At 53.6% G+C, this 23025-nt stretch overlaps 2 protein-coding genes across 3 annotated transcripts in view; both read right to left on the minus strand.

Annotated features, from left to right (window-relative positions):
- Positions 1-5092, minus strand: part of LOC137444986 (macrophage mannose receptor 1-like) — a 62826-nt gene extending 57734 nt beyond the window's left edge. The window contains exon 1 of the mRNA XM_068146366.1: positions 4928-5092. Coding sequence (XP_068002467.1) covers positions 4928-4988 — 61 coding nt within the window. The 5' untranslated portion in view covers positions 4989-5092. The remainder of the gene's footprint in view (positions 1-4927) is intronic.
- Positions 5093-15399: 10307 nt separating this feature from the next.
- Positions 15400-23025, minus strand: part of MRC1 (mannose receptor C-type 1) — an 88750-nt gene continuing 81124 nt past the window's right edge. For both annotated transcript variants that reach the window (XM_068146365.1, XM_068146364.1), the window contains 3 exons: positions 21723-21890; positions 16618-16671; positions 15400-16278 (listed from right to left, as the gene is read on the minus strand). In XM_068146365.1, the coding sequence (XP_068002466.1) occupies positions 16028-16278; positions 16618-16671; positions 21723-21890 (473 nt within the window). In that variant the 3' untranslated portion in view covers positions 15400-16027. The remainder of the gene's footprint in view (positions 16279-16617; positions 16672-21722; positions 21891-23025) is intronic.

A 23025-nucleotide genomic window follows, 5' to 3' on the forward strand; every position in this document is an offset into this window, starting at 1 on the left:
AGACTATGCTGAAAGCATTGGATAATGGGGCATGGAGGCACTGGGATGTAGATTTAGCAGAAGCCACTTGGCTGGTTAATTCTTGAGGAGCTGCTAACCATCCTGGTTCTGCCCAAATAGAACCTTGCACGCTGTGGGGGAAGATAAAGTCCCTGTAGTACACATGGGAAAGTGGCTAGGAAAGGCACTGTGGGTTGCTCCTCCTATGGGGAAAGGCAAACCCATTCATGAGGTTGTCTTTGCTCAGGCAATAAATCTGGGGAGGGGTCTGGAGCACAGCCCTGTGAGGAGAGGCTGAGGGAGCTGGGGTTGCTTAGCCTGGAGAAGAGGAGGCTCAGGGGAGACCTCATTGCTCTCTACAACTACCTGAAGGGAGGTTGTAGCCAGGTGGGGGTTGGTCTCTTCTCCCAGGCAGCCAGCACCAGAACAAGAGGACACAGTCTCAAGCTGTGCCAGGGGAAGTTTAGGCTGGAAGTGAGGAGAAAGTTCTTCACTGAGAGAGAGATTGGCCATTGGGATGTGCTGCCCAGGGAGGTGGTGGAGTCACCATCCCTAGAGGTGCTCAGGATGAGACTTGATGGGGTGCTTGGTGCCATGGTTTAGTTGATTAGGTGGTGTTGGTTGATAGGTTGGAGTCGATGATCTTGAAAGTCTCTTCCAACCTGGTCTATTCTATTCTATTCTATTCTATTCTGTTCTATTCTATTCTATTCCATTCCATTCCATTCCATTCTATTCAGGGTCGTGGATGTACTTGGTGGGTAATAAAAAAAGATGGGGAGACTCAGTGTGTGCCTCAAAGGGATCTAACACTGGGAGAAAGGTAATTTGGAATGTGAGTAATGTGAGTTGCACGTTGCAGAAAGCAACAAAGAAAGAATTCAGACTGGTGCAGGTTTGCAAGGATCAAGAGCGACACAGTGGTTGGGACCAGCTGGAGCTGGTGTCCAAGAACAGAACATCCTGCTTCTCCTGTCCTGAACACTCCCAAGGAACATCTGGAGGAGCAGAAGAACCTTTTTTTTAGAGGACTGACACATTGATCTAAGTCTCTATATGTTGGATATTGAGAAAGTTTAAGTATGCAGATCAGGTTGTGAGTGTAAGCAAGAAATATTTTTGTTGGTTTAGTGTAAGAATCAAATGAGATGGTGAAGTGTTTGGAACTGTGTAGAACCTGAGCCTGACGCCAATGGTATGGAATAAGGGGTGGAGATTGTATTGGGCTGGACTGAACTGGAGTTAATTCTCCTCACAGTATCTCTCTAGTGCTGTGTTTTGCAGCAGTGGTTGATAACACAGCAGAGTTTTGGCTACTATTGAATGAGCATCCAGGCTGTGTGCTTTCAGCATTTCCCTGCCCCAAGAGTACATTGAGGGGTGAGCAGGGTCTTGGGAGGGGACACGGCTGAGCCAGCTGACCCAGACTGGCCAAAGAGGTCTTCCATACCACATGAGGTCAGCTCAGGTATAAGAATGAAGTGAAAGAAGGAAGTGGGGGATTCATCCATGGCATCTGTCCTCCCAGGTAACCACCAAGCTTGGAGAGCCCTGCTGCCTGAGACCGACCATTGTCCTGCTGCTGGGCAGTAGAGACCAGCAGCTCTCTCTCTGCTTTGTGCTTCTGTGCTGTCTGTTGCTGTTTGCTTGTTGCTGTTATTAAATTGCTCCTATCCTATTCCTGGCTTCTCTTATATTTCTTTTGCCTTCTCCCCCTGTTCACTTAAGCGGGGGAGTGATAGAGTGGCTTTGGTGGGCAGCTGGCCTCCAGGCCAGGGCCAAACCACCACAGTCTTTTTGGTGCTGAAACCCAGGAAGGTGAGCAGGGACTTCATCTGGAAAGCTGTTCTCAAAGGCTCTGGGAACGCATCCATGGCTCTGGCTGGAAAAGCCATGTGTGTGTGTGCCCAAGGGGTGGAGGTGACTTTGATCCTGTACCACAGCACTAGAGACCGCGGCAGCCCTGCCGTGCATTCAGGCAGTGGAGGCAGCTGTAATCTCTTCCGTGCTTTCGGATGTGCTCCGAACATGGCACCTAGCTCCTGGCTCCACCTCTCTTCTCGGTGGGTTGTGGTGCAGCCACTCACTCGTTTAGGGGAGGGCTGTGTAGCCGGATGCTGTCACACCTCAGTACGCGAATGCTCAGTGGGGCAGTGGTGTGCCTATGATATGCATCCATATAGCCTCGGGCCGCGGCTGGAAGCGGTCAGCACTGGACTTGGGATAGGTCCATGCAGGTTTATGAGAGGCTCAGCGTGCTATGTCCTGGAGGGGTGGAAAAGCAGTCACGCAGCCTGATTGTTCTGACTGGCTTGCCCCAGGGGTGGAAATATGCCACTGAGGAGATGGAGATGGAAACAAATGTTTGGCTGAGAAGTTCTGAGGTGCTTCCAGGTGACCAGGATGTGCATCAAGTCCATGAAGAGCTTGCACTGCAGAAGAATGATTCTGCATTGCTGGGAGGCTCCATCACATGAAGGAGAAGGATTGGAATGGACCGATACTAGGGCCTGAAGGAGACACTGGTTGAAGGACACCCAGATGAAGACATGGACTGTTGCTAGACATATCATCAGAAGAGGTCTAATTTGATGATATGCTTTGGGTGCAGGGACTATGGTATGGAATAAGGGGTGGCATGTGGTAGTTTATGCCAGGTGCCTTCTGCTGCTGCCACACAAGATACACCTCCAGTGCCCCGGGTGTCCAGCCCAGTGGGTGGACACAGGAAGCTGTGCATTTCATACCCATAATGTTCTGCACCCTATAAATCTATCAGTGAAGTCCCTCACTTCCTCTTTCTTCCCTCACTGCTCCCATGGGAGATGCTCCCTATCTGGTAATGGAAGGGAAGCTATCTCAAGGCCTCTTTGGCATGGCTAAGCCTAATGCAAGGAGGAGAAGGGGGAAGGGCAAGCTCAGATCTGGCCAGCTGAGATCAGCCTAACATTGGAGGGGGGGAAGAAAGCCCAGGGGGTTATGAGTATACCCTCATGTGGGGACAGGAGACTGCTGGGATGCTTCTGGGTATGCTTTGGGATCTCTCTTGTCACTGCACATTCACCTTTCTGTGAAACACTTTACTGCTTTTCCATTTAAACTTTACAACACTTCTGCAATCAGTTTGTCTGAGTCTCATTGGTTCCTGCCCTGGTGGGAGGCAAGGGAGGATCTGCCTTAAGACTGAGATAACACCGCAGGCAGTGCCCTGTGCATGCTGAGAGCACACTGCCAAGCACACCTCAGGCAGTGTCCTGTGCATGCTGAGAGCACACTGCCAAGCACACCTCAGTAAGTGCTCTGTGCATGCTGAGGTCACACTGCCAAGCACACCTCAGGCAGTGTCCTGTGCATGCTGAGATAACACTGCCAAGCACACCTCAGGCAGTGCTCTGTGCATGCTGAGGTCACACTGCCAAGCACACCTCAGGCAGTGTCCTGTGCATGCTGAGATAACACTGCCAAGCACACCTCAGGCAGTGCTCAGTGCATGCTGAGAGCACACTGCCAAGCACACCTCAGGCAGTGCTCTGTGCATGCTGAGAGCACACTGCCAAGCACACCTCAGGCAGTGTCCTGTGCATGCTGAGAGCACACTGCCAAGCACACCTCAGGCAGTGCTCTGTGCATGCTGAGAGCACACTGCCAAGCACACCTCAGGCAGTGTCCTGTGCATGCTGAGAGCACACTGCCAAGCACACCTCAGGCAGTGCTCTGTGCATGCTGAGAGCACACTGCCAAGCACACCTCAGGCAGTGCCCTGTGCATGCTGAGAGCACACTGCCAAGCACACCTCAGGCAGTGTCCTGTGCATGCTGAGAGCACACTGCCAAGCACACCTCAGGCAGTGTCCTGTGCATGCTGAGAGCACACTGCCAAGCACACCTCAGGCAGTGCTCTGTGCATGCTGAGAGCTCACTGCCAAGCACACCTCAGGCAGTGCTCTGTGCATGCTGAGAGCACACTGCCAAGCACACCTCAGGCAGTGCTCTGTGCATGCTGAGAGCTCACTGCCAAGCACACCTCAGGCAGTGTCCTGTGCATGCTGAGAGCACACTGCCAAGCACACCTCAGGCAGTGTCCTGTGCATGCTGAGAGCACACTGCCAAGCACACCTCAGGCAGTGCTCTGTGCATGCTGAGAGCACACTGCCAAGCACACCTCAGGCACAGCTCTGTGCATGCTGAGAGCACACTGCCAAGCACACCTCAGGCAGTGTCCTGTGCATGCTGAGAGCTCACTGCCAAGCACACCTCAGGCAGTGCTCTGTGCATGCTGAGCACACTACCAAGCACACCTCAGGCAGTGCCCTGTGCATGCTCAGAGCACACTGCCAAGCACACCTCAGGCAGTGTCCTGTGCATGCTGAGAGCACACTGCCAAGCACACCTCAGACAGTGCTCTGTGCATGCTGAGAGCACACTGCCAAGCACACCTCAGGCAGTGCTCTGTGCATGCTGAGAGCTCACTGCCAAGCACACCTCAGGCAGTGCTCTGTGCATGCTGAGGGCACACTGCCAAGCACACCTCAGGCAGTGTTCTGTGCGTGCTGAGCACACTACCAAGCACACCTCAGGCAGTGTCCTGTGCATGCTGAGGGGACACTGCCAAGCACTCCTCAGGAGTTCTAACCTCCACTGTCATTTCAGACCAGCTGTTTTCTGCAGTCAGCTGCCTGATTGCTAAGAGTCAGGACTGTGTTGTGCCCACACACATTGGCACATTTCTTTCACTCATTCCCCACCTTGACAACTGGGGTAAGGAAACAGAACATCTCTACAGATACCTCCAGTGTCAAGGACTGAGCAGACCTGTTCCCCATAACACTCTGTGACAGCTCTAAACTCGCTGTGTGCCAAAGAGGCCATCAGAAAAGCAGGAGAAAGAGCTTGCAGTCCTCCCTGCTCAGCAGAGGACAAGGACTTACCAGACATCTGAAGAGAGGCACTGAAGGAAAAGAGAAAAACCAGCAGCAGGTAGTCAGCCATGGCCAAATATTTCACCCCTACTCCTCAAACTGATGCTGGAGCCCCCATCTGTGCCTTGCCAGCAAACCCTGCTGAGGTGAACCAGATGAACAAATCCTTTGGGGTTTTTAAGAGGGAGCAGATACAGGGAAGTTCTGAGCTGCAAATAAGGAACTGCCCTGTGTCACGTGTGTCCTTCTGAAATATGCCTTTAATGGATCAACTTTGCCTGCTGACCTGGTTTCCCTACTCTGTAGAAGTTTTCTCTTCCATGGGAACACAAGAACCAAGAGGTGAGCTCTTAGCGAGGGTTTTTGGAGGCAGAGCTTCCAGTTCAGGATCGCTGCCTTGATGCAAGGGTGGCACAAAAGTGTCTCTAGCAAAGATAAAGGGAAGAGGTAAAGTGGAAGAGGAGGTTAAAAAGATGAGGAGGTGAAAAAGAAGAGGAAGATTTGTCTGTGTCACTAAGTGATGGAGAAAAGCCAGAGCACAATCAGTGCAGGAGTGGGGAATGCTGCCTGGGGCATGATGTGAATCAATCAGGTAGCTATGACACTGCCATCAGACAGGAACTGGATTTGCCATGGCTGCAGCTGCAGAGGGAAGAGCAGAGCTGTAGAGAATAGGCCCTCTGTTTTCAGGAGGCCCCTGGCTCTTGCTCCATTGATAGTGATCTACAGGAGAAATGCAACCAATGACAGCTGAAGAGATTCTGAACAGCTCCAGGAAGAAGAGAGCCTGAAACTGGGCAGCAGAGGCTCTGCAGTCACTGCTAGAAAGGGAAATTACACTGAGAAGGGACACTGCCACATCTTCCATCACCTAGCTTGGGGAGCTTTGCACCCCCTAAAGCACATCCTCCTCTCCCCAGGCATTCTGGCTGGCTCCTGGGGTTTGTTTTCTCACAGCTCTCCTTCATGGCCGGCAAATAATTAGGAAGTTAGAGGGTAGGGAATAGACAAAGCTCTCCTGTGGAAGCTGTGCAGAGGCTCTCTCGTGGAAGCTGTGCAGAGGCTCTCCTGTGGAAGCTGTGCAGAGGCTCTCCTGTGGAAGCTGTGCAGAGGCTCTCCTGTGGAAGCTGTGCAGAAGCTCTCCCGTGGTAGCTGTGCAGAGGCTCTCTCGTGGAAGCTGTGCAGAGGCTCTCCTGTGGAAGCTGTGCAGAGGCTCTCCCGTGGTAGCTGTGCAGAGGCTCTCCTGTGGAAGCTGTGCAGAGGCTCTCTCGTGGAAGCTGTGCAGAGGCTCTCCTGTGGTAGCTGTGCAGAGGCTCTCCTGTGGAAGCTGTGCAGAGGCTCTCCTGTGGAAGCTGTGCAGAGGCTCTCCCGTGGAAGCTGTGCAGAGGCTCTCTCGTGGAAGCTGTGCAGAGGCTCTCCTGTGGAAGCTGTGCAGAGGCTCTCCCGTGGTAGCTGTGCAGAGGCTCTCCTGTGGAAGCTGTGCAGAGGCTCTCTCGTGGAAGCTGTGCAGAGGCTCTCCTGTGGAAGCTGTGCAGAGGCTCTCTCATGGAAGCTGTGCAGAGGCTCTCCTGTGGAAGCTGTGCAGAGGCTCTCTCGTGGAAGCTGTGCAGAGGCTCTCCTGTGGAAGCTGTGCAGAGGCTCTCCCGTGGTAGCTGTGCAGAGGCTCTCCTGTGGCAGCTGTGCAGAGGCTCTCTCGTGGTAGCTGTGCAGAAGCTCTCCTGTGGAAGCTGTGCAGAGGCTCTCTCGTGGAAGCTGTGCAGAGGCTCTCCTGTGGAAGCTGTGCAGAGGCTCTCCCATGGAAGCTGTGCAGAGGCTCTCCCATGGAAGCTGTGCAGAGGCTCTCCTCTGGAAGCTGTGAAGAGGCTCTTCTGTGGTAGCTGTGCAGAGGCTCTCCTGTGGAAGCTGTGCAGAGGCTCTCCTGTGGAAGCTGTGCAGAGGCTCTCCTGTGGAAGCTGTGAAGAGGCTCTTCTGTGGTAGCTGTGCAGAGGCTCTCCTGTGGAAGCTGTGCAGAGGCTCTTCTGTGGAAGCTGTGCAGAGGCTCTCCTGTGGTAGCTGTGCAGAGGCTCTCCCGTGGAAGCTGTGCAGAGGCTCTCCCGTGGAAGCTGTGCAGAGGCTCTTCTGTGGAAGCTGTGCAGAGGCTCTCCTGTGGAAGCTGTGAAGAGGCTCTTCTGTGGTAGCTGTGCAGAGGCTCTCCTGTGGAAGCTGTGCAGAGGCTCTCCTCTGGAAGCTGTGCAGAGGCTCTCCCGTGGAAGCTGTGCAGAGGCTCTCCTCTGGAAGCTGTGCAGAGGCTCTCCCATGGTAGCTGTGCAGAGGCTCTCCCGTGGAAGCTGTGCAGAGGCTCTCCTGTGGTAGCTGTGCAGAGGCTCCCTCGTGGAAGCTGTGCAGAGGCTCCCTCGTGGAAGCTGTGCAGAGGCTCTTCTGTGGTAGCTGTGAAGAGGCTCTTCTGTGGTAGCTGTGCAGAGGCTCTCCTCTGGAAGCTGTGCAGAGGCTCTCCCGTGGAAGCTGTGCAGAGGCTCTCCCATGGTAGCTGTGCAGAGGCTCCCTCGTGGAAGCTGTGCAGAGGCTCCCTCGTGGAAGCTGTGCAGAGGCTCCCTCGTGGAAGCTGTGCAGAGGCTCTCCTGTGGAAGCTGTGCAGAAGCTCTCCTGTGGAAGCTGTGCAGAAGCTCTCCTCTGGTAGCTGTGCAGAGGCTCTCCTGTGGAAGCTGTGCAGAAGCTCTCCTCTGGAAGCTGTGCAGAAGCTCTCCTGTGGAAGCTGTGCAGAAGCTCTCCTCTGGTAGCTGTGCAGAGGCTCTCCTGTGGAAGCTGTGCAGAAGCTCTCCTCTGGTAGCTGTGCAGAGGCTCTCCTCTGGAAGCTGTGCAGAAGCTCTCCTCTGGAAGCTGTGCAGAAGCTGTGCAGAAGCTCTCCTGTGCAGAGGCTCTCCTGTGGAAGCTGTGCAGAAGCTCTCCTCTGGTAGCTGTGCAGAGGCTCTCCTCTGGAAGCTGTGCAGAAGCTCTCCTCTGGAAGCTGTGCAGAAGCTCTCCTGTGGAAGCTGTGCAGAGGCTCTCCTGTGGAAGCTGTGCAGAGGCTCTCCTGTGGAAGCTGTGCAGAGGCTCTCCTGTGGAAGCTGTGCAGAGGCTCTCTCGTGGAAGCTGTGCAGAGGCTCTCCCGTGGAAGCTGTGCAGAGGCTCTCCTGTGGTAGCTGTGCAGAGGCTCTCCTCTGGAAGCTGTGCAGAGGCTCTCCTGTGGAAGCTGTGCAGAGGCTCTCCTCTGGAAGCTGTGCAGAGGCTCTCCTGTGGAAGCTGTGCAGAGGCTCTCCTCTGGAAGCTGTGCAGAGGCTCTCCTGTGGAAGCTGTGCAGAGGCTCTCCTGTGGAAGCTTTGCATCCCTCTTTTCTTACAGCCTTTGAAAAGTTTCAGTTCCCACACCTTCTGTGAAGGCTGGTTTGGGATCACTTCTCCAATGTTGTATTTGCAGCAAGTGCTCCTTAGGGGCTTGCCCTGGAAGCTGCTTCTGTTGCAGGAAAAGATGAGCCTAGAGACCTGCATGTGTGGCATCCTGCTCCTACAGTTCTGGCCCAGACACAGATGGCCAACTTGCTCTGTCTAAAAAGGTACACAAGGAATTGGAGCAGAACCAGAGTGGTAACACCCAGAGAAAGGAGCAGGAACTGAAGGCCAACAAGTACAGCAAGACCACATTCATGGAGAGAATGGGAGCTTGAGAGCAACACTGGGGAGAGAGGGAGGAAAGAGAGGGCTGCCTCGACACGGCATCAGATGGTCAGGGACTCTGCAGGAGATAGCTGCACTGCAGCAGAAGTAAAGCAGTGGTGGAAGTCTCATCCCTGGAAGCTTTTAAGGCCAGGATAAATGTGTGCCCTGGTGGAAAATGTCCCTGCCCATGGCAGGGAGGGTTGGAACTGAATGATCTTTGAGGTCCCTTCCACCTCTGACAATTCTGTGGTTCAATGATTCTGCTGCTCCCCAGCATGGGATTGCTCCAGTCTGAAGCCTGACTTCCCACCTCTCCTTGCTTCCTTGTTCAGATGTGGACATGGAGAAAATACTCCTGGTATTCAGGCAGGAGAAGTGTAACATCTTGTGATGCTGCTCTATGCAACACCTCAGCAGCAACAAAGCTGCCAGGAGTTACAACAGGGGAAAAGAAACCAGTTCTGCTCTGAAGAAGTTGGTGCTTGGTGAAGGACTGGTACTGACCTTCTGCTGACACAGGCTGGAAAAGAGTAGAGCAGGCTAAGGTCAGCTTCAAGGTTTCACAGAATCCCAGGAAGCCAGGCTGGAAGGGCCCCCAGGGCTCACCTGCTCCAACCTGTCCAGGTGGTGCTGCAGTTGCAGGGAGCTGCCCCAGCCCCCTGGCAAGCTGAGTCTTACACTGCCCAGGGTAGGGGACTGCACTGCTGCCCTGGGGAGATGATTCCAGTCCCTGACTGTGCTCATGGGGAACCATTTCCTCCTGCAGTCCAAAGGGAATCTCCCCAGCAGTCCCTTGTCCCCACCAGCCCTTGTCTGCTCCAGGGCACTCCTTGTACCAGGGGAGTCTCCATGCTCCTGGCAGCCACCCTTTATGTCCTGTATCCATGGCAATAAGGTCTCCCCTCAGCCTGCTCTGCTGAAGGCTGAGCAAGCCCAGCCCTCAGCCTTTCCTCCCAGGGCAGGGCTGCCAGGCCTCTGATCATTCTCCTGGCACTTCACCTAATCTTCACAGTGTCACAGAGTGTTAGGGGTTGGAAGGGACCTTGAAAGATCATCCAGTTCAACCCCCCCACCTTGTTTATGTGTTTGTTGGAGCAGACCCCATCACAGCCCACTAACTGGGGAAGAAAACCAGGAGCTTGCCAAGAAGTACTGCAGCACCTTCCAGGGTAGGGCAACAGCCTGAGTCTTTCCAAGTGTGGTGCAAGGAGGCTGCTGGGTTTGTGCTGAGTCAGCGTTGTTCCTGCAGTGCTCTCTGCCCCCAGGCAGGAAGTGACGCTCACAGCCTGCAGATTCATCACCTTCCCGCTGGAGTCTGAGCTCCTCTGGAGAAAAGGGGAAACAGAAACTTAGCACAGAGGCATCAAAAACCACAGCAATGTGCAGACAGACCTTTATAGCCTATCAGGACAGGTTGCCCAGGGAGGTGCTTGAGGCTCCATCCCTGGAGATATTCAAGGTGAGGCTGGACAGGGCTCTGGGCAACCTGATCCAGTGGAGGATGTCCCTGCTGGTTGCAGAGGTGTTGGACTGGATGAGCTTTGCAGGTCCCTTCCAGCCCAGACCCTTCTGTGATTCTGTGATGTCACCATCAAGCCATCCCTCAGCTGCCCATGGAGACACAGAGGTGAGTCCATCCAGGTCCAGCTGGAGCTTTGCCTACGGAAGTTAAAGAATTCATTCTCTAGGAACACTGCTATTGGAATCTGAAAGGAATTCAGTGATCATTTAGCCTGCCCTAAGCTGATGCTAGATTTCAACCCAGAATCCCCACATTCCAAGATCAGACTTTCCACCTGAAAGAAGAAAGCCAAGCTCCAAACCTCAGCACAGACATTGCAGGGCAGGAGCAACCTTCACATTCCTCCAGACAAGGATCAGGACCGTGCTGAAAGGCCAACAGAAGGCATCTTGCACCTTCCCTTTGTCTTTTCATGGTGCATAACCAGAAGAGGTTTTCCATTTGTGTCTCTAAAGTGCCAAGATGAACTGCAAGAGATCTGGGCACAACTATGGAGGCAAGGTGTTGGTGATCAGGAAAAAGCTTCCTCTGCTTTCCCATCCATCACTTATGTTGACCCATGACATTCAACAAAGCCAAGGGCAAGGTCCTGCACCTGGGTCAGGGCAACCCCAAACACAAATCCAGGCTGGGCAGAGAAGGGCTGGAGAGCAGTGCCAAGGAGGAGGACTTGGGGGTGCTGGGTGAGGAGAAGCTCAACATGAGTCAGCAAAGTGCACTCAGAGCCCAGAAACCAGCCCTGTGCTGGGCTGATCCCCAGGAATTCCAAGCAGGGGATTATGCCTCTCTGCTCCACTCTGGGGAGAACCCAGCTGGAATCAAGGAAATAACTGGGAGAAAGGGAACAGAGCCAGAGAAAGGCAGTTCCAGGAGAAATTCCCTTTTAATCTTGTGTACACACCTCTGTAATTCAAGGTGGTCACATTCTGGGGCTCCTGTACCCAGTTTGGAGGCCCCCAGTTCAAGAGAGATCTGCTGGAGAGAGTCCAACAGAGAGATGAGAGAATGATGAAGGGGCTGGAACAGCTCTGCTGTGAAGAGAGGCTGAGAGCCCTGGGGCTGTTTGGTCTGGAGAGGAGAAGGCTGAGAGGGATCTGATCAATGTCTATCAATAGCTTAGGGCTGGGGGTCAGGATGAAGGGGGCAGGCTCTGTTTGGTGGTGCACAGGAATAGGACAAGGAACAAGAGGTACAAGCTGGAACCCAGGAGGTTCCACCTCAACATGAAGAGAAACTTCTTTGGTGTGAGGAGGCCTGAAGCAGGCTGCCCTGAGAGGTTGTGGAGTCTCCTGCTCTGGAGCCTTTGCAGCCCTGTCTGGATGTCACAGTATCACAGTATAACTTAGGTTGGAAAGGACCTCGAGGACCATCGAGTCCAACCTATCAACACAGACCCCATGACTAGACCATGGCACCAAGTGCCACATCCACATGTGTTCCTGTGTGCCCTGCCCTGGGTGCTGCTGCTCTGGCAGGGGGTTGGACTGGATGATCTCTGGAGGTCCCTTCCAGACCCTAACACTCTGTGATTCTAAACCACTCAGGCAGCACATTTGTCTTGGTCATTAGCAGACAATCCAGGAGAGGTGCAGGAGACCATGATGAATACATTACCTGACCACAGCTTTGGAGGCAATGTCTCCACAGCTCTGCTTGTCCTGGTTTCAAGCCACCAGGACCAGAGGACAGAAAAGAGATTTTACTCCTGTTCAGGGGAGTAAAATGAACCCTCAGCACAACTGGGGTGCAAGTTGAAATGGAGATTCCATTGGCAGACATACAGAAGGCATTCAGGTAGAGGGAGGTAGAGGGCTGGGGGTCAGGAAGGAGGGGACAGGCTCTGCTCAGCTGCACCCTGGGATAGGATGAGGGTCAATGGATATAAACTATAGCACAGGAGGTTCCACCTCAACATGAGGAGGAACCTCTTCACTGTGAGGGTCCCAGAGGCCTGGAGCAGGCTGCCCAGAGAGGTTGTGGAGTCTCCTTCTGTGGAGCCTTTGCAGCCCTGCCTGGATGTGTTCCTGTGTGACCTGTGCTGGATTCCATGATCCTGCTCTGGCAGTGGGGTGGACTCAATGATCTTCAGAGATCCCTTCCAACTCCCAACATCCTGTGAGCCTGTGACACAGCTGGAATGTCCCCTGCCAGCCAGAGCCATCCCACACACACATACCAGGAGAAGAGGAGAACAACTCCTGAAAGGAGGTTGTGGAGAGGTTGGTGCTGGTCTCTTCTCCCAGGTGATTAGTGACAGAACAAGAGGGAATGGCCTCAAGCTGCAGCAGGGCAGGGGTAGGCTGGACAGGAGGAAAATTTTTTCATGGCAAGAGGGTCAGGGGTTGAAATGTGCTGCCCAGGGAGGTGGTGGAGTCAACAACCCTGGATGTGTTTTAAAGTGTTTTGGATGTGGTCCTTGGGATATCAGGAAGAGTGTGGCCAGCAGGAGCAGGGAAGTCATTGTGCCCTGTGCTCAGCACAGCTCAGGCCACACCTTGAGTCCTGTGTCCAGTTCTGGGCTCCTCAGGTTAGGAAAGATGTTGACTTGCTGGAAGGTGTCCAGAGAAGGGCAAGAAAGCTGGGGAGGGGTCTGGAGCACAGCCCTGTGAAGAGAGGCTGAGGGAGCTGGGGTTGCTTAGCCTGGAGAAGAGGAGGCTCAGGGGAGACCTCATTGCTCTCTCCAACTCCCTGAAGGGAGGCTGTAGCCAGGTGGGGGTTGGTCTCTTCTGCCAGGCACCCAGCAGCAGAACAAGAGGACACAGTCTCAAGCTGTGCCAGGGAAGGTTTAGGTTGGATGTTAGGAAGAAGTTCTACACAGACAGAGTGATTGCCCATTGGAATCTGCTGCCCAGGGAGGTGGTGGAGTCACCATCCCTGGAGGTGTTCAAGAGAGGATTGGATGTGGCACTTGGAGCCATGGTTTAGTTGTCAGGAGGTGTTGGGTATTAGGTACTAGGTTGGACTTGATGATCTTTGAGGTCTTTTCCAACCTGGCTGATTCTGTGATATGGCTTAGGGGCAAACCTTGTAGAGTAAGGTCAGTGGTTGGTGATCCTGAGGGTCTTTTCCACCCTGAATGTTTCTGTGGCTCTGTGATACCAGTTGTGAATCCACATAAACAGAGGAGGCACCAGGAAATGGAAGAGAATAACACCTTACAGTGTCCTGGGATGCCTGTCCATCCCCATGTGGCTTTCTGTCTTTTTGGAGGACTTTTTCTTAGTGCTCATCTTAGAGGCACCTGAGCCTCAAAGCCACCACAGTAAACAACTACTCAAACCATCCAAAGCTATTTCCTGTTATCCCACAGCCTGAAACCACAAACCCAAGCCTTGCAGCCCTTGGTATGCCAGGGAGGGACCAGGCATGGGTTACATTCTGGCAAGATTGGCAAACATTAGGAAGTATAAACTGCAGGTGGGGAATCTGGGCTTGCCATCAGTGTCACCTGCCCTGCTCACTTCAGAGAAGGGAATCCATTCAGTAGAGCCTAACACAGTGCTAAAGCTAAAATGCTCTTGGCTTCCAGCATACAACCCACAGACCCTTGTGGAGAGGCTGTAGGAGTGTAGTCCCAAGGTGTAATCACCATACCAGGTGCTCCTCTGAACCTTCAGGACAGGCACAAGGAGGGTTCCTCCCTCTCCACTGTGGCAGCTGTCCTGGCAAGAGGGAAGTTTTGCTGTGATGTTCAGCACCTGTCCCAGCCAAACCCACTGGTGCCCATCCAGGGCACAGGGAGTTAACACCACCCACAGTTGTCCATCCTAGAGGGCTGCCCCCAGAACTCCCCTGGTGAAACCTGGGAATAGAATCACAGCATTGTCAGGGCTGGAAGGGACCTCAAGGCTCAGACAGTTCCAACCCCCCTGCCATGGCCAGGGACACCTCACACCACAGCAGGTTGCTCACAGCCACATCCAGCCTGGCTGCAAACACCTCCAGGCAGGAGGCTTCCACCACCTCCCTGGGCAACCTGTGCCAGGCTCTCACCACCCTCCTGGGGACCAACTTCTTCCTCACAGCCAATCTCAATCTCCCCACTTCTAGTTTTGCTCCATCCCCCCCAGTCCTATCACTCCCTCACACCCTCAAAAGTCCCTCCCCAGCTTCCTTGGAGCCCCCTGCAGATGCTGCAAGGCCACAATGAGGTCTCCTCAGAGCCTTCTCCTCTCCAGCCTGCACAACCCCAACTCTCTCAGTCTGTCTCCACAGCAGAGCAGCTCCAGCCCTCTGCTGCTCCTCCTGGCCCTGCTCTGGACACCTTCCAGCACCTCCAGATCCTTCCTGGCACAGAGGCTCCAGAACTGGCCCCAGAGCTCCAGCTGTGGTCTCAGCAGAGTGGAGCAGAGGGGCAGAATCCCCTCCCTGGCCCTGCTGGCCACACTTCTCTTGCTGCAGCCCAGGCTCTGCTTGGCTCTCTGGGCTGCAAGTGCTCCCTGCTGGCTCCTCTTGAGCTTCTCCTCCCCCAGCACCCCCAAGGCCTTTTCTTCAGGGCTGCTCTCCAGCCAGTCCTTGCCCAGCCTATGGCAGTGCCTGGGATTGCCCTGAGCCAGCTGCAGGACCTTGCCCTTGGTCTTGTTGAACCTCCTGAGGTTGTCCTGGGCCCAGCTCTGCAGCCTGTAATATACAAACTGCAAGACCTGCATGCTTGGTTCTCTGTGCTGTGTGAAGTTGTGGCAGCTGAGATTCTATCACAAAAGGCCATTTTCCCCACGTGGTTCACAGAGGATGTGAGCAAACACAGAGCTGTCAGCCAGCAGCTACCTGAGGGTGGTGGAATTCAAGAGGTGATTGCTGAATAACTTGGGAGAATCTGGTGCAGCAGCTTCAAAGCTTGGGAGCCCCTTCAAGTGGCTCTATCTATATTTTACTGCTTTATTGCATCAATTTCTACTGCTCCACTCAATATGGTGGTGATGCAACACTGGAGCAGGCTGCCCAGGGGGGTTGTGGAGTCTCCCTCTCTGGAGATACTCAAAACCTGCCTGGATGTGTTCCTGTGTGCCCTGCCCTGGGTGCTCCTGCTCTGGCAGGGGGTTGGACTGGATGACCTCTGGAGGTCCCTCCCAGCCTCCAGCATTCCATGATTCTGTGGTGGTCTCTGATGGTCCATGCTGGGCCATCAACTGGTGAGATCTGAAATCCTCCATGTCAGAAACTTGTTCCAAACCCAAATATCTGCTGCAGACAAGCTCACACATGCAACACACCCTGAGCCTGCCTGCTGCAGCGTGTGCACAGCAGCAAAACAGCTTTGGCCTCACTCTAGTTGCATAACTTTATTAAAACAAGGCACAGTTCCTTTCTGGCATTCCAGTTTACATCCCAGTTTGCATCCTAGTTTACATCCCAGTTTACATCCCAGTTTGCATCCTAGTTTGCATCCCAGCTCACATCCTAGTTTACATCCCAGTTCACATCCCAGTTTGCATCCTAGTTTACATCCAAGTTCACATCCCAGTTTGCATCCTAGTTTGCATCCCAGTTCACATCCTAGTTTATATCCCAGTTCACATCCCAGTTAGTTCACATCCCAGTGTGCATCCCAGTTGACATCCCAGTCTGTATCCCAATTCACATCCCAGCTCACATCCCAGTTTGCATCCCAGTGTGCATCCCAGTTCATATCCCAGTGGATATCCCAGTGTGCATCCCAATTTACATCTCAGTTTGCATCCCAGTTCACATCCCAATTCACATCCCAGTTCAGTTCACATCCCAGCTCACATCCCAGTTCATATCCCAGTGGACATTCCAGTTTGCATCCCAGTTTACATCTCAGTTTGCATCCCAATTCACATCCCAGCTCACATCCCAATTCATATCCCAGTGGACATTCCAGCTCACATCCCAGCTCACATCCCAGCTCACATCCCCCCTCCATCTCTGCGGTTAGAGGGTGGCGTGCTCGTTGCGCTCGATGTTGGACACGAGGTCCTTGGTGTCGCTGGTGCCAGGAGCTGGCTCCCCGTTGAAGTAGAGATTGTTCTCAAAGCTGTCACTGGAGGGCAGGTGAGCCTTCCTCCTCCTGTAGAAGAGGTAGGCTGCCAGGCTGCTGCCGGCCAGGAGGAAGACGACCACAATGACCGCGACTCCTGTTTTACCGTGCTCCAGAGCACGGGACCGCTCGTCCTCTGTCCTGGCTGGAAGCAAAGACAAAGCCATCAGGAGGGCACCAGGGGAGCTTGATCACACAAGTTCTTCAGAAACCATGTCCTGGTTTTGTCAACATGGTGAGAGGCAAAAGTAGCAACAGAACATTCACTGATTTGAATATGCTAAGGGACTTAGGATTGCCTTACACCTGGACAGGGAATGGTGCTCCACCACTAATTCCACCACGGAACAATAAGCTCCTAGGAAACAGGCCTGGAGCTTGGGCAGAGCAGAAGATGGCAGAGCCATTGACCAGGTCATGGTTCCTTCTCTCTATCATCTCTCATGGGGCTGGGGTTTCCCTGCTGGAAGGACATCATCCTTACCCTTGGGAGGCATTTCAGTCGGTGGCACCCCGGCTGCCGGCGACGTCTCCACTGCTGCCGTTGCAAACATGGAGAAAGAATTCTGTTACTGCCTTGTTCTGCTATTTAAGGCTGCAGGGTTTATTTCTACCTTTGGAGCAGCAGACTGAAAACCATACACAGAGAAGTCCATGCTGAGACAACACACCAGAAACTAGTGACAGCCTGTGGGCTTCATCCACACAGAGGTACCGGCACCTGCCAAAGGGCACAGCACACTCTGTGCTGTTCTGGCCTCATTTGTAGTATCAGGTTGGAAGGGATCCTCAAAGGTCATCTTGCCCAAACCCCACTGCAGTCAGCAGGGATACCTCCAGCTACAGCAGGATGCTCAGGGCCACAGCAAGTCTGATCTTCATTTAGAATACATTTAGAATTAACCAGGTTGGAAGAGGCCTTCAAGACCATCGACTCCAACCCATCAACCAATCCAACACCACCTAAACAACTAACCCATGGCACCAAGCACCCCATCAAGTCTTCTCCTGAACACCTCCAATGATGGTGACTCCACCACCTCCCTGGGCAGCACATCCCAGTGGCCAATCACTCTCTCTGTGTAGAATTTCTTCCTAACATCCAACCTAAACCTCCCCTGGTGCAGCCTGAGACTGTGTCCTCTTGTTCTGGTGCTGGCTGCCTGGGAGAAGACCCCAGCTCCCTCAGCCTCTCCTCACAGGGCTGTGCTCCAAGCCTCTTTCCAGCTGTTTTTGCCCTTCTCTGGACACCTTCCAGCAGCTCAGCCTCCTTCCTAAACTGAGAAGCCCAGAACTGGACACAGGACTCGAGGTGTGGCCTAAGCAGTGCAGTGTACAGGGGCAGAATGACCTCCCTGCTCCTGCTGGCCACACTCTTCCTGATGCAGGCCAGGATGCCATTGAATATCTCCAGGGATGGAGCCTCAACCACCTCCCTGGGCAACCTGTGCCAGTGTTCCACCACCCTCCTGGTGCAGAACTTGTTCCTCACATCCAATCTCAATCTGCTCTGCTCTACTTTGAAGCCATTGCCCCTGCTCCTGTCCCTGCAGGCCTTTGCAAACAGTTTCTCTGCAGCCTTCTGGTAGCCCCCTTCAGGTACTGGCAGGCTGCTCTTAGGTCTCCCTGGAGACTTTTCTTCTCCAGGCTGAACACCCCCAGCTCCCTCAGCCTTTCCTTGTAGCAGAGGTATTCAATCCCTCTGATCATCTTCATGACATACTCTGGACCTGCTGGGGCAGGTCCATGTCTCTCTTGTGTTTTTATCTACATAAAGTAGCAGAAGAGAAGGAACTTCAAAATGCTCCATGGAGACAGAGCCTGGCATCAGTATGAAAGCACAAGGAAATGCACTCAGCATCTTCAGGACAGAGATGATCAAGAGGAACTCTCAATGCAATCAGAACCTCTTGCAGCAGTTGTTCTACAGATTGATTGCAAGTGGGACAAAGGTCATGGGGCACCTACGCAGGCAATGAAGTCACTCATGAACTCCAGGATATCTGAGCATGTATCAAAACCAAACTGTTTGTTCATCATTTAGATTCTAATATCTGGACCATGAAATCTGACTCTGAAGACCAAGGTCCCCATCCTGATCAATATCTTTATTGATCATCTGGATGAGGGGATGGAGCCCATCAGCAGTAAGTTGGCAGATAACACCAAGCTGGGGGTAGGAGTTGATCTGTTAGAGTGTAGGAGAGCTCTGCACAGGGACCTGCTGGAGCACCTCTCCTATAAGGACAGACTGAAGGAGTTGGGGCTGTTCAGTCTGCTGAAGAGAAGGCTCCCAGGTGACCTCATTGTGGCCTTCCAGGGTCTGAAGGGGGCTACAGGAAGGCTGGGGAGGGACTGCTCAGGATCTCAGGCAGTGATAGGACTAGGGGGAATGGAATGAAGCTGGAGGTGGGGAGATTCAGGCTGGAGGGGAGGAGGAAGTTCTTCCCCATGAGAGTGGTGAAGCCCTGGAATGGGTTGTCCAGGGAGGTGGTTGGGGCCCTGTCCCTGGAGGTGTTTAAGGCCAGGCTGGATGAGGCTGTGGCCAGGCTGATCTAGTGTGGGGTGTCCCTGCCCATGGCAGGGGTGTTGGAACTAGATGATCCTTGTGGCCCCTTCCAACCCTGACTGATATTGTGATACTGATACTGATACTGACCTTGCCAGGCTGGACAGATGGGCAGAGGCCAAGGGCAGGAGATTGAACACATCCAAGTGCCAGGGGCTGCACATTGGCCACAACAACCCCAGGCAGTGCTACAGGCTGGGGTCAGAGTGGTTGAGAGCAGCCAGGCAGAGAGGGACCTGGGGGTGCTGGTTAACAGCAGCTGAACATGAGCCAGCAGTGTGCCCAGGTGGCCAAGAAGGCCAAGGGCATCCTGGCCTGCATCAGGAGCAGTGTGGCCAGCAGGAGCAGGGAAGTCATTGTGCCCTGTGCTCAGCACTGCTCAGGCCACACCTTGAGTCCTGTGTCCAGTTCTGGGCCCCTCAGTTTAGGAAAGATGTTGAGCTGCTGGAAGGTGTCCAGAGAAGGGCAACAAAGCTGGGGAGGGGTCTGGAGCACAGCCCTGTGAGGAGAGGCTGAGGGAGCTGGGGTTGCTTAGCCTGGGGAAGAGGAGGCTCAGGGGAGACCTTCTTGCTCTCTGCAACTGCCTGAAGGGAGGTTGTAGCCAGGTGGGGGTTGGTCTCTTCTGCCAGGCAACCAGCACCAGAACAAGAGGACACAGTCTCAAGCTGTGCCAGGGGAGGTTTAGGCTGGAGGTGAGGAAGAAAGTTCTTCCCAGCAAGAGAGATTGGCCATTGGGATGTGCTGCCCAGGGAGGTGGTGGAGTCCCCATCCCTGGAGGTGTTTAGGAAAAGCCTGGATGAGGCACTTGGTGCCATGGTTTAGTTGTTTAGGTGGTGTTGGGTGATAGGCTGGACTTGATGATCTCAAAGGTCTTTCCTAACCTGGTTAATTCTATTCTATTCAATGCAATACAAACCAATCCAAACCTATTCTATTCTATTCTATTCTATTCTATTCTATTCTATTCTATTCTATTCTATTCTATTCTATTCTATTCTATTCTATTCTATTCTACTCTATTCTATTCTATGCTATGCTATGCTATTCTATTCTATTCTACTCTACTCTACTCTACTCTACTCTATTCTACTCTATTCCACTCTATTCTATTCCACTCTATTCCATTCTATCCTATTCTCTTCTGCTACCAGGACACAAGGTCTGTCTGTAGTGAAATCTTGACTCAATGCCTCATGGTTCATTCTGGAGCACCTTTTGCATGAGGAAAGGCTGAGACCCCTGGCACTGTTTAGAGCTGAATAAAAGGTTCACAGGAGACCTTCTCAATGTGTAAGAGTATCTGACATGGGAGTGTGAAGTGACAGAGCTCTTCTCAGTGGTGCCCAGTGACAGGACCAGAGGCAGTGGGCACAAGCTGAAGCACAGGAGGCTCCCTCTGAACGTCAGGAAACACTTGGGTGTTGTGCAGGCAACTGAGCAGTGCCACAGCTGTTAGGCAAGAGGGAAGGGTGGCCTTTGATCCCAACACTTGTGACCTTCACCTGGGACAGTTCTGGATGGAGAATGAGAAGAAAATGCCTCCTTGCTTGGCAGGCACAGTGTGACAGGACAGGTAAGGGCACTGCGAGCGGGTTGCTGCAGCGTGTCCTGGGGGAGGTGCAAGGATCAGGGCAGGCATCTGAGTAAGGAAGAATAATTCTGCAGGCCAGCAGATTTCTAGAAGAGGGAGCAGAACTGCCCTGCTGCCCAGCCTGGCAGGGGAAGTGGGCAGGGGTCAGCTACTGGATGTGTTTCACTCTTCCGAGTAAACATTAGTAAGGGTTTGGATTTTGCAACAGCTGCTGCAGGAAACAGGAACAGAGGAGCACTGGGTGTCCTCACTGCCAAATCTGCACACTCAGTTCCTTCAGGAAGGTTTAGCACGTTCAGATCATGTTCTTTGCTTTGCTCCTCATTCATCTGCCCCCTCCAGACAGAGAGAGCAGAGGGGAAAGGGCCACAACTGATCAGGAATTCGCAGCTCCAGCCCTGCTGCTTCACACTCAGGAGATGCCAGCACCTGGGACTGCCAGGGGGAAATGAGCAAAGGGCAGAGCAGAGGGAAGACCCTGGGGCATAGCTGAGAGCAATCTGTGTGTGCAAGGCACAGCACTGACACACTGGTCACTCAACCACCAGAGGTACAGCATGCACCAACTCCAGAGTGACATCAGGCAGTTAGGAGAGGAGCACAGGTGTTGTTTAAAGCCATCCTGAAGGGACTTGAGCACAAGCCAGATCTTGTACCTCCTGACAAGAGAGAGCCTGGGCTGCAGCAAGAGAAGTGTGGCCAGCAGGGCCAGGGAGGGGATTCTGCCCCTCTGCTCCACTCTGCTGAGACCACAGCTGGAGCTCTGGGGCCAGTTCTGGAGCCTCTGTGCCAGGAAGGATCTGGAGGTGCTGGAAGGTGTCCAGAGAAGGGCCATGAGGAGGAGCAGAGGGCTGGAGCTGCTCTGCTCTGGAGACAGCCTGAGAGAGTTGGGGTTGTGCAGGCTGGAGAGGAGAAGGCTCCCAGGAGACCTAATTGTGGCCTTCCAGTACCTGCAGGGGGCTACAGGAAAGCTGGGAAGGGACTTCTGAGGGTGTCAGGGAGTGATAGGACTGGGGGGAATGGAGCAAAACTAGAAGTGGGGAGATTGAGATTGGCTGTGAGGAAGAAGTTGTTGCCCATGAGGGTGGTGAGAGCCTGGCACAGGTTGCCCAGGGAGGTGGTGGAAGCCTCCTGCCTGGAGGTGTTTGCAGCCAGGCTGGATGTGGCTGTGAGCAACCTGCTGCAGTGTGAGGTGTCCCTGCCCATGGCAGGGGGATTGGATCTGGCTGAGCCTTGAGTTCTCTTCCAGCCCTGACAGTTCTGTGATTCCTTCTGTTGGCATCCAGATGTGAAACCCTCAGCATTTACAGCACCCAGCCTCAACCCCTCCTAAAGCCTTCAAAGATTGAGCTTCTCACAGTTACACAGCTACCAACAGCAGCCCCAAAGAGCTCCACACACCAAGCCAGCTGCTCAGCACAGCACTTACTTTTGGGCATTTTACAGATATAGCCTCTGTATGAAGAGCAGTATTTGTTATTCCAGTAGCCAGAGTCTGCATACATCTCAACACAGTGCTCACTCTCCTGGGGGGAAGGTTCTCCCACATCCCAGTTGACAAAATCCACCACGGTGTTGTCCAGCCACAGCCATTCTCCTACAATGGAAAAAAACATTGGCTGTGAGAAAAACAATGCCAGGAAAATGCTCAGGGGGTTGGAGCAGCTCTGCTATGGGGACAGGCTGAGGGAGCTGGGGGTGTGCAGCCTGGAGAAGAGAAGGATCCAGGGAGACCTAAGAGCAACCTGCCAGGACCTGAAGGGGGCTACAGAGAGACTGCTTGCAAAGGCCTGCAGGGACAGGAGCAGGGGCAATGGCTTCAGACTAGAGCAGAGCAGATTGAGATTGGATGTGAGGAACAAGTTCTGCACCAGGAGGGTGGTGGAACACTGGCACAGGTTGCCCAGGGAGGTGGTTGAGGCTCCATCCCTGGAGATATTCCAGGTGAGGCTGGACAGGGCTCTGGGCAACCTGATCTAGTGGAGGATGTCCCTGCTGAGTGCAGAGGGGTTGGACTGGATGAGCTTTGGAGCTCCCTTCCAAGCCAGCCCAGTCTGTGATGCTGTGATTTCCTTATTGGTCCCTGCTCCAAATTTATTGGCTGCCTGAGAAATCTACGTTGAGCCAGTGTTGGATGCAGGCCCCCAGGCTGTTCAGAGAGCCTGATACATCCTGCTGCCCTGCAGATGTTGTGTGAATGATACAGTGACAGAATCACCATGGCTGGAAAGGACCTTCAAGATCATAGAACCAGAGAGTCACAGAATGTTAAGGGTTAGAAGGGACCTCCAGAGATCATCCAGCCCAAGCCCCCTGCCAGAGCAGCAGCACCCAGGGCAGGGCACACAGAACACATCCAGGTGGGGTTGGGAAGTCTGCAGAGAAGGAGACTCCACAACCTCTCTGGGCAGCCTGCTCCAGGCCTCCAGCACCCTCACACCAAAGAAGTTTCTCCTTATGCTGAGGTGGAACCTCCTGGGTTCCAGCCTGTGCCTGTTGGTCCTTGTCCTATCCCTGGGCACCACCAAACAGAGCCTGGCCCCTTCACCCTGACCCCCAGCCCTCAGCTATTGATAGACATTGATCAGGTCCCTCTCAGCCTTATTCTCTCCAGGCTAAACAGCCCCAGGGATCTCAGCCTTTCTTCACAGCAGAGCTGTCCCAGCCCCTTCATCATCCTTATAGCTCTCTGTTAGACTGGACACAACACTCCAGGAGTGGTCTCAGCAGGT

This window comes from Melanerpes formicivorus, unplaced genomic scaffold (assembly GCF_026170545.1).
Source record: "Melanerpes formicivorus ecotype bairdi unplaced genomic scaffold, bMelFor1.0.p_v2 SCAF_13, whole genome shotgun sequence".
Classification (NCBI taxonomy): domain Eukaryota; kingdom Metazoa; phylum Chordata; class Aves; order Piciformes; family Picidae; genus Melanerpes; species Melanerpes formicivorus.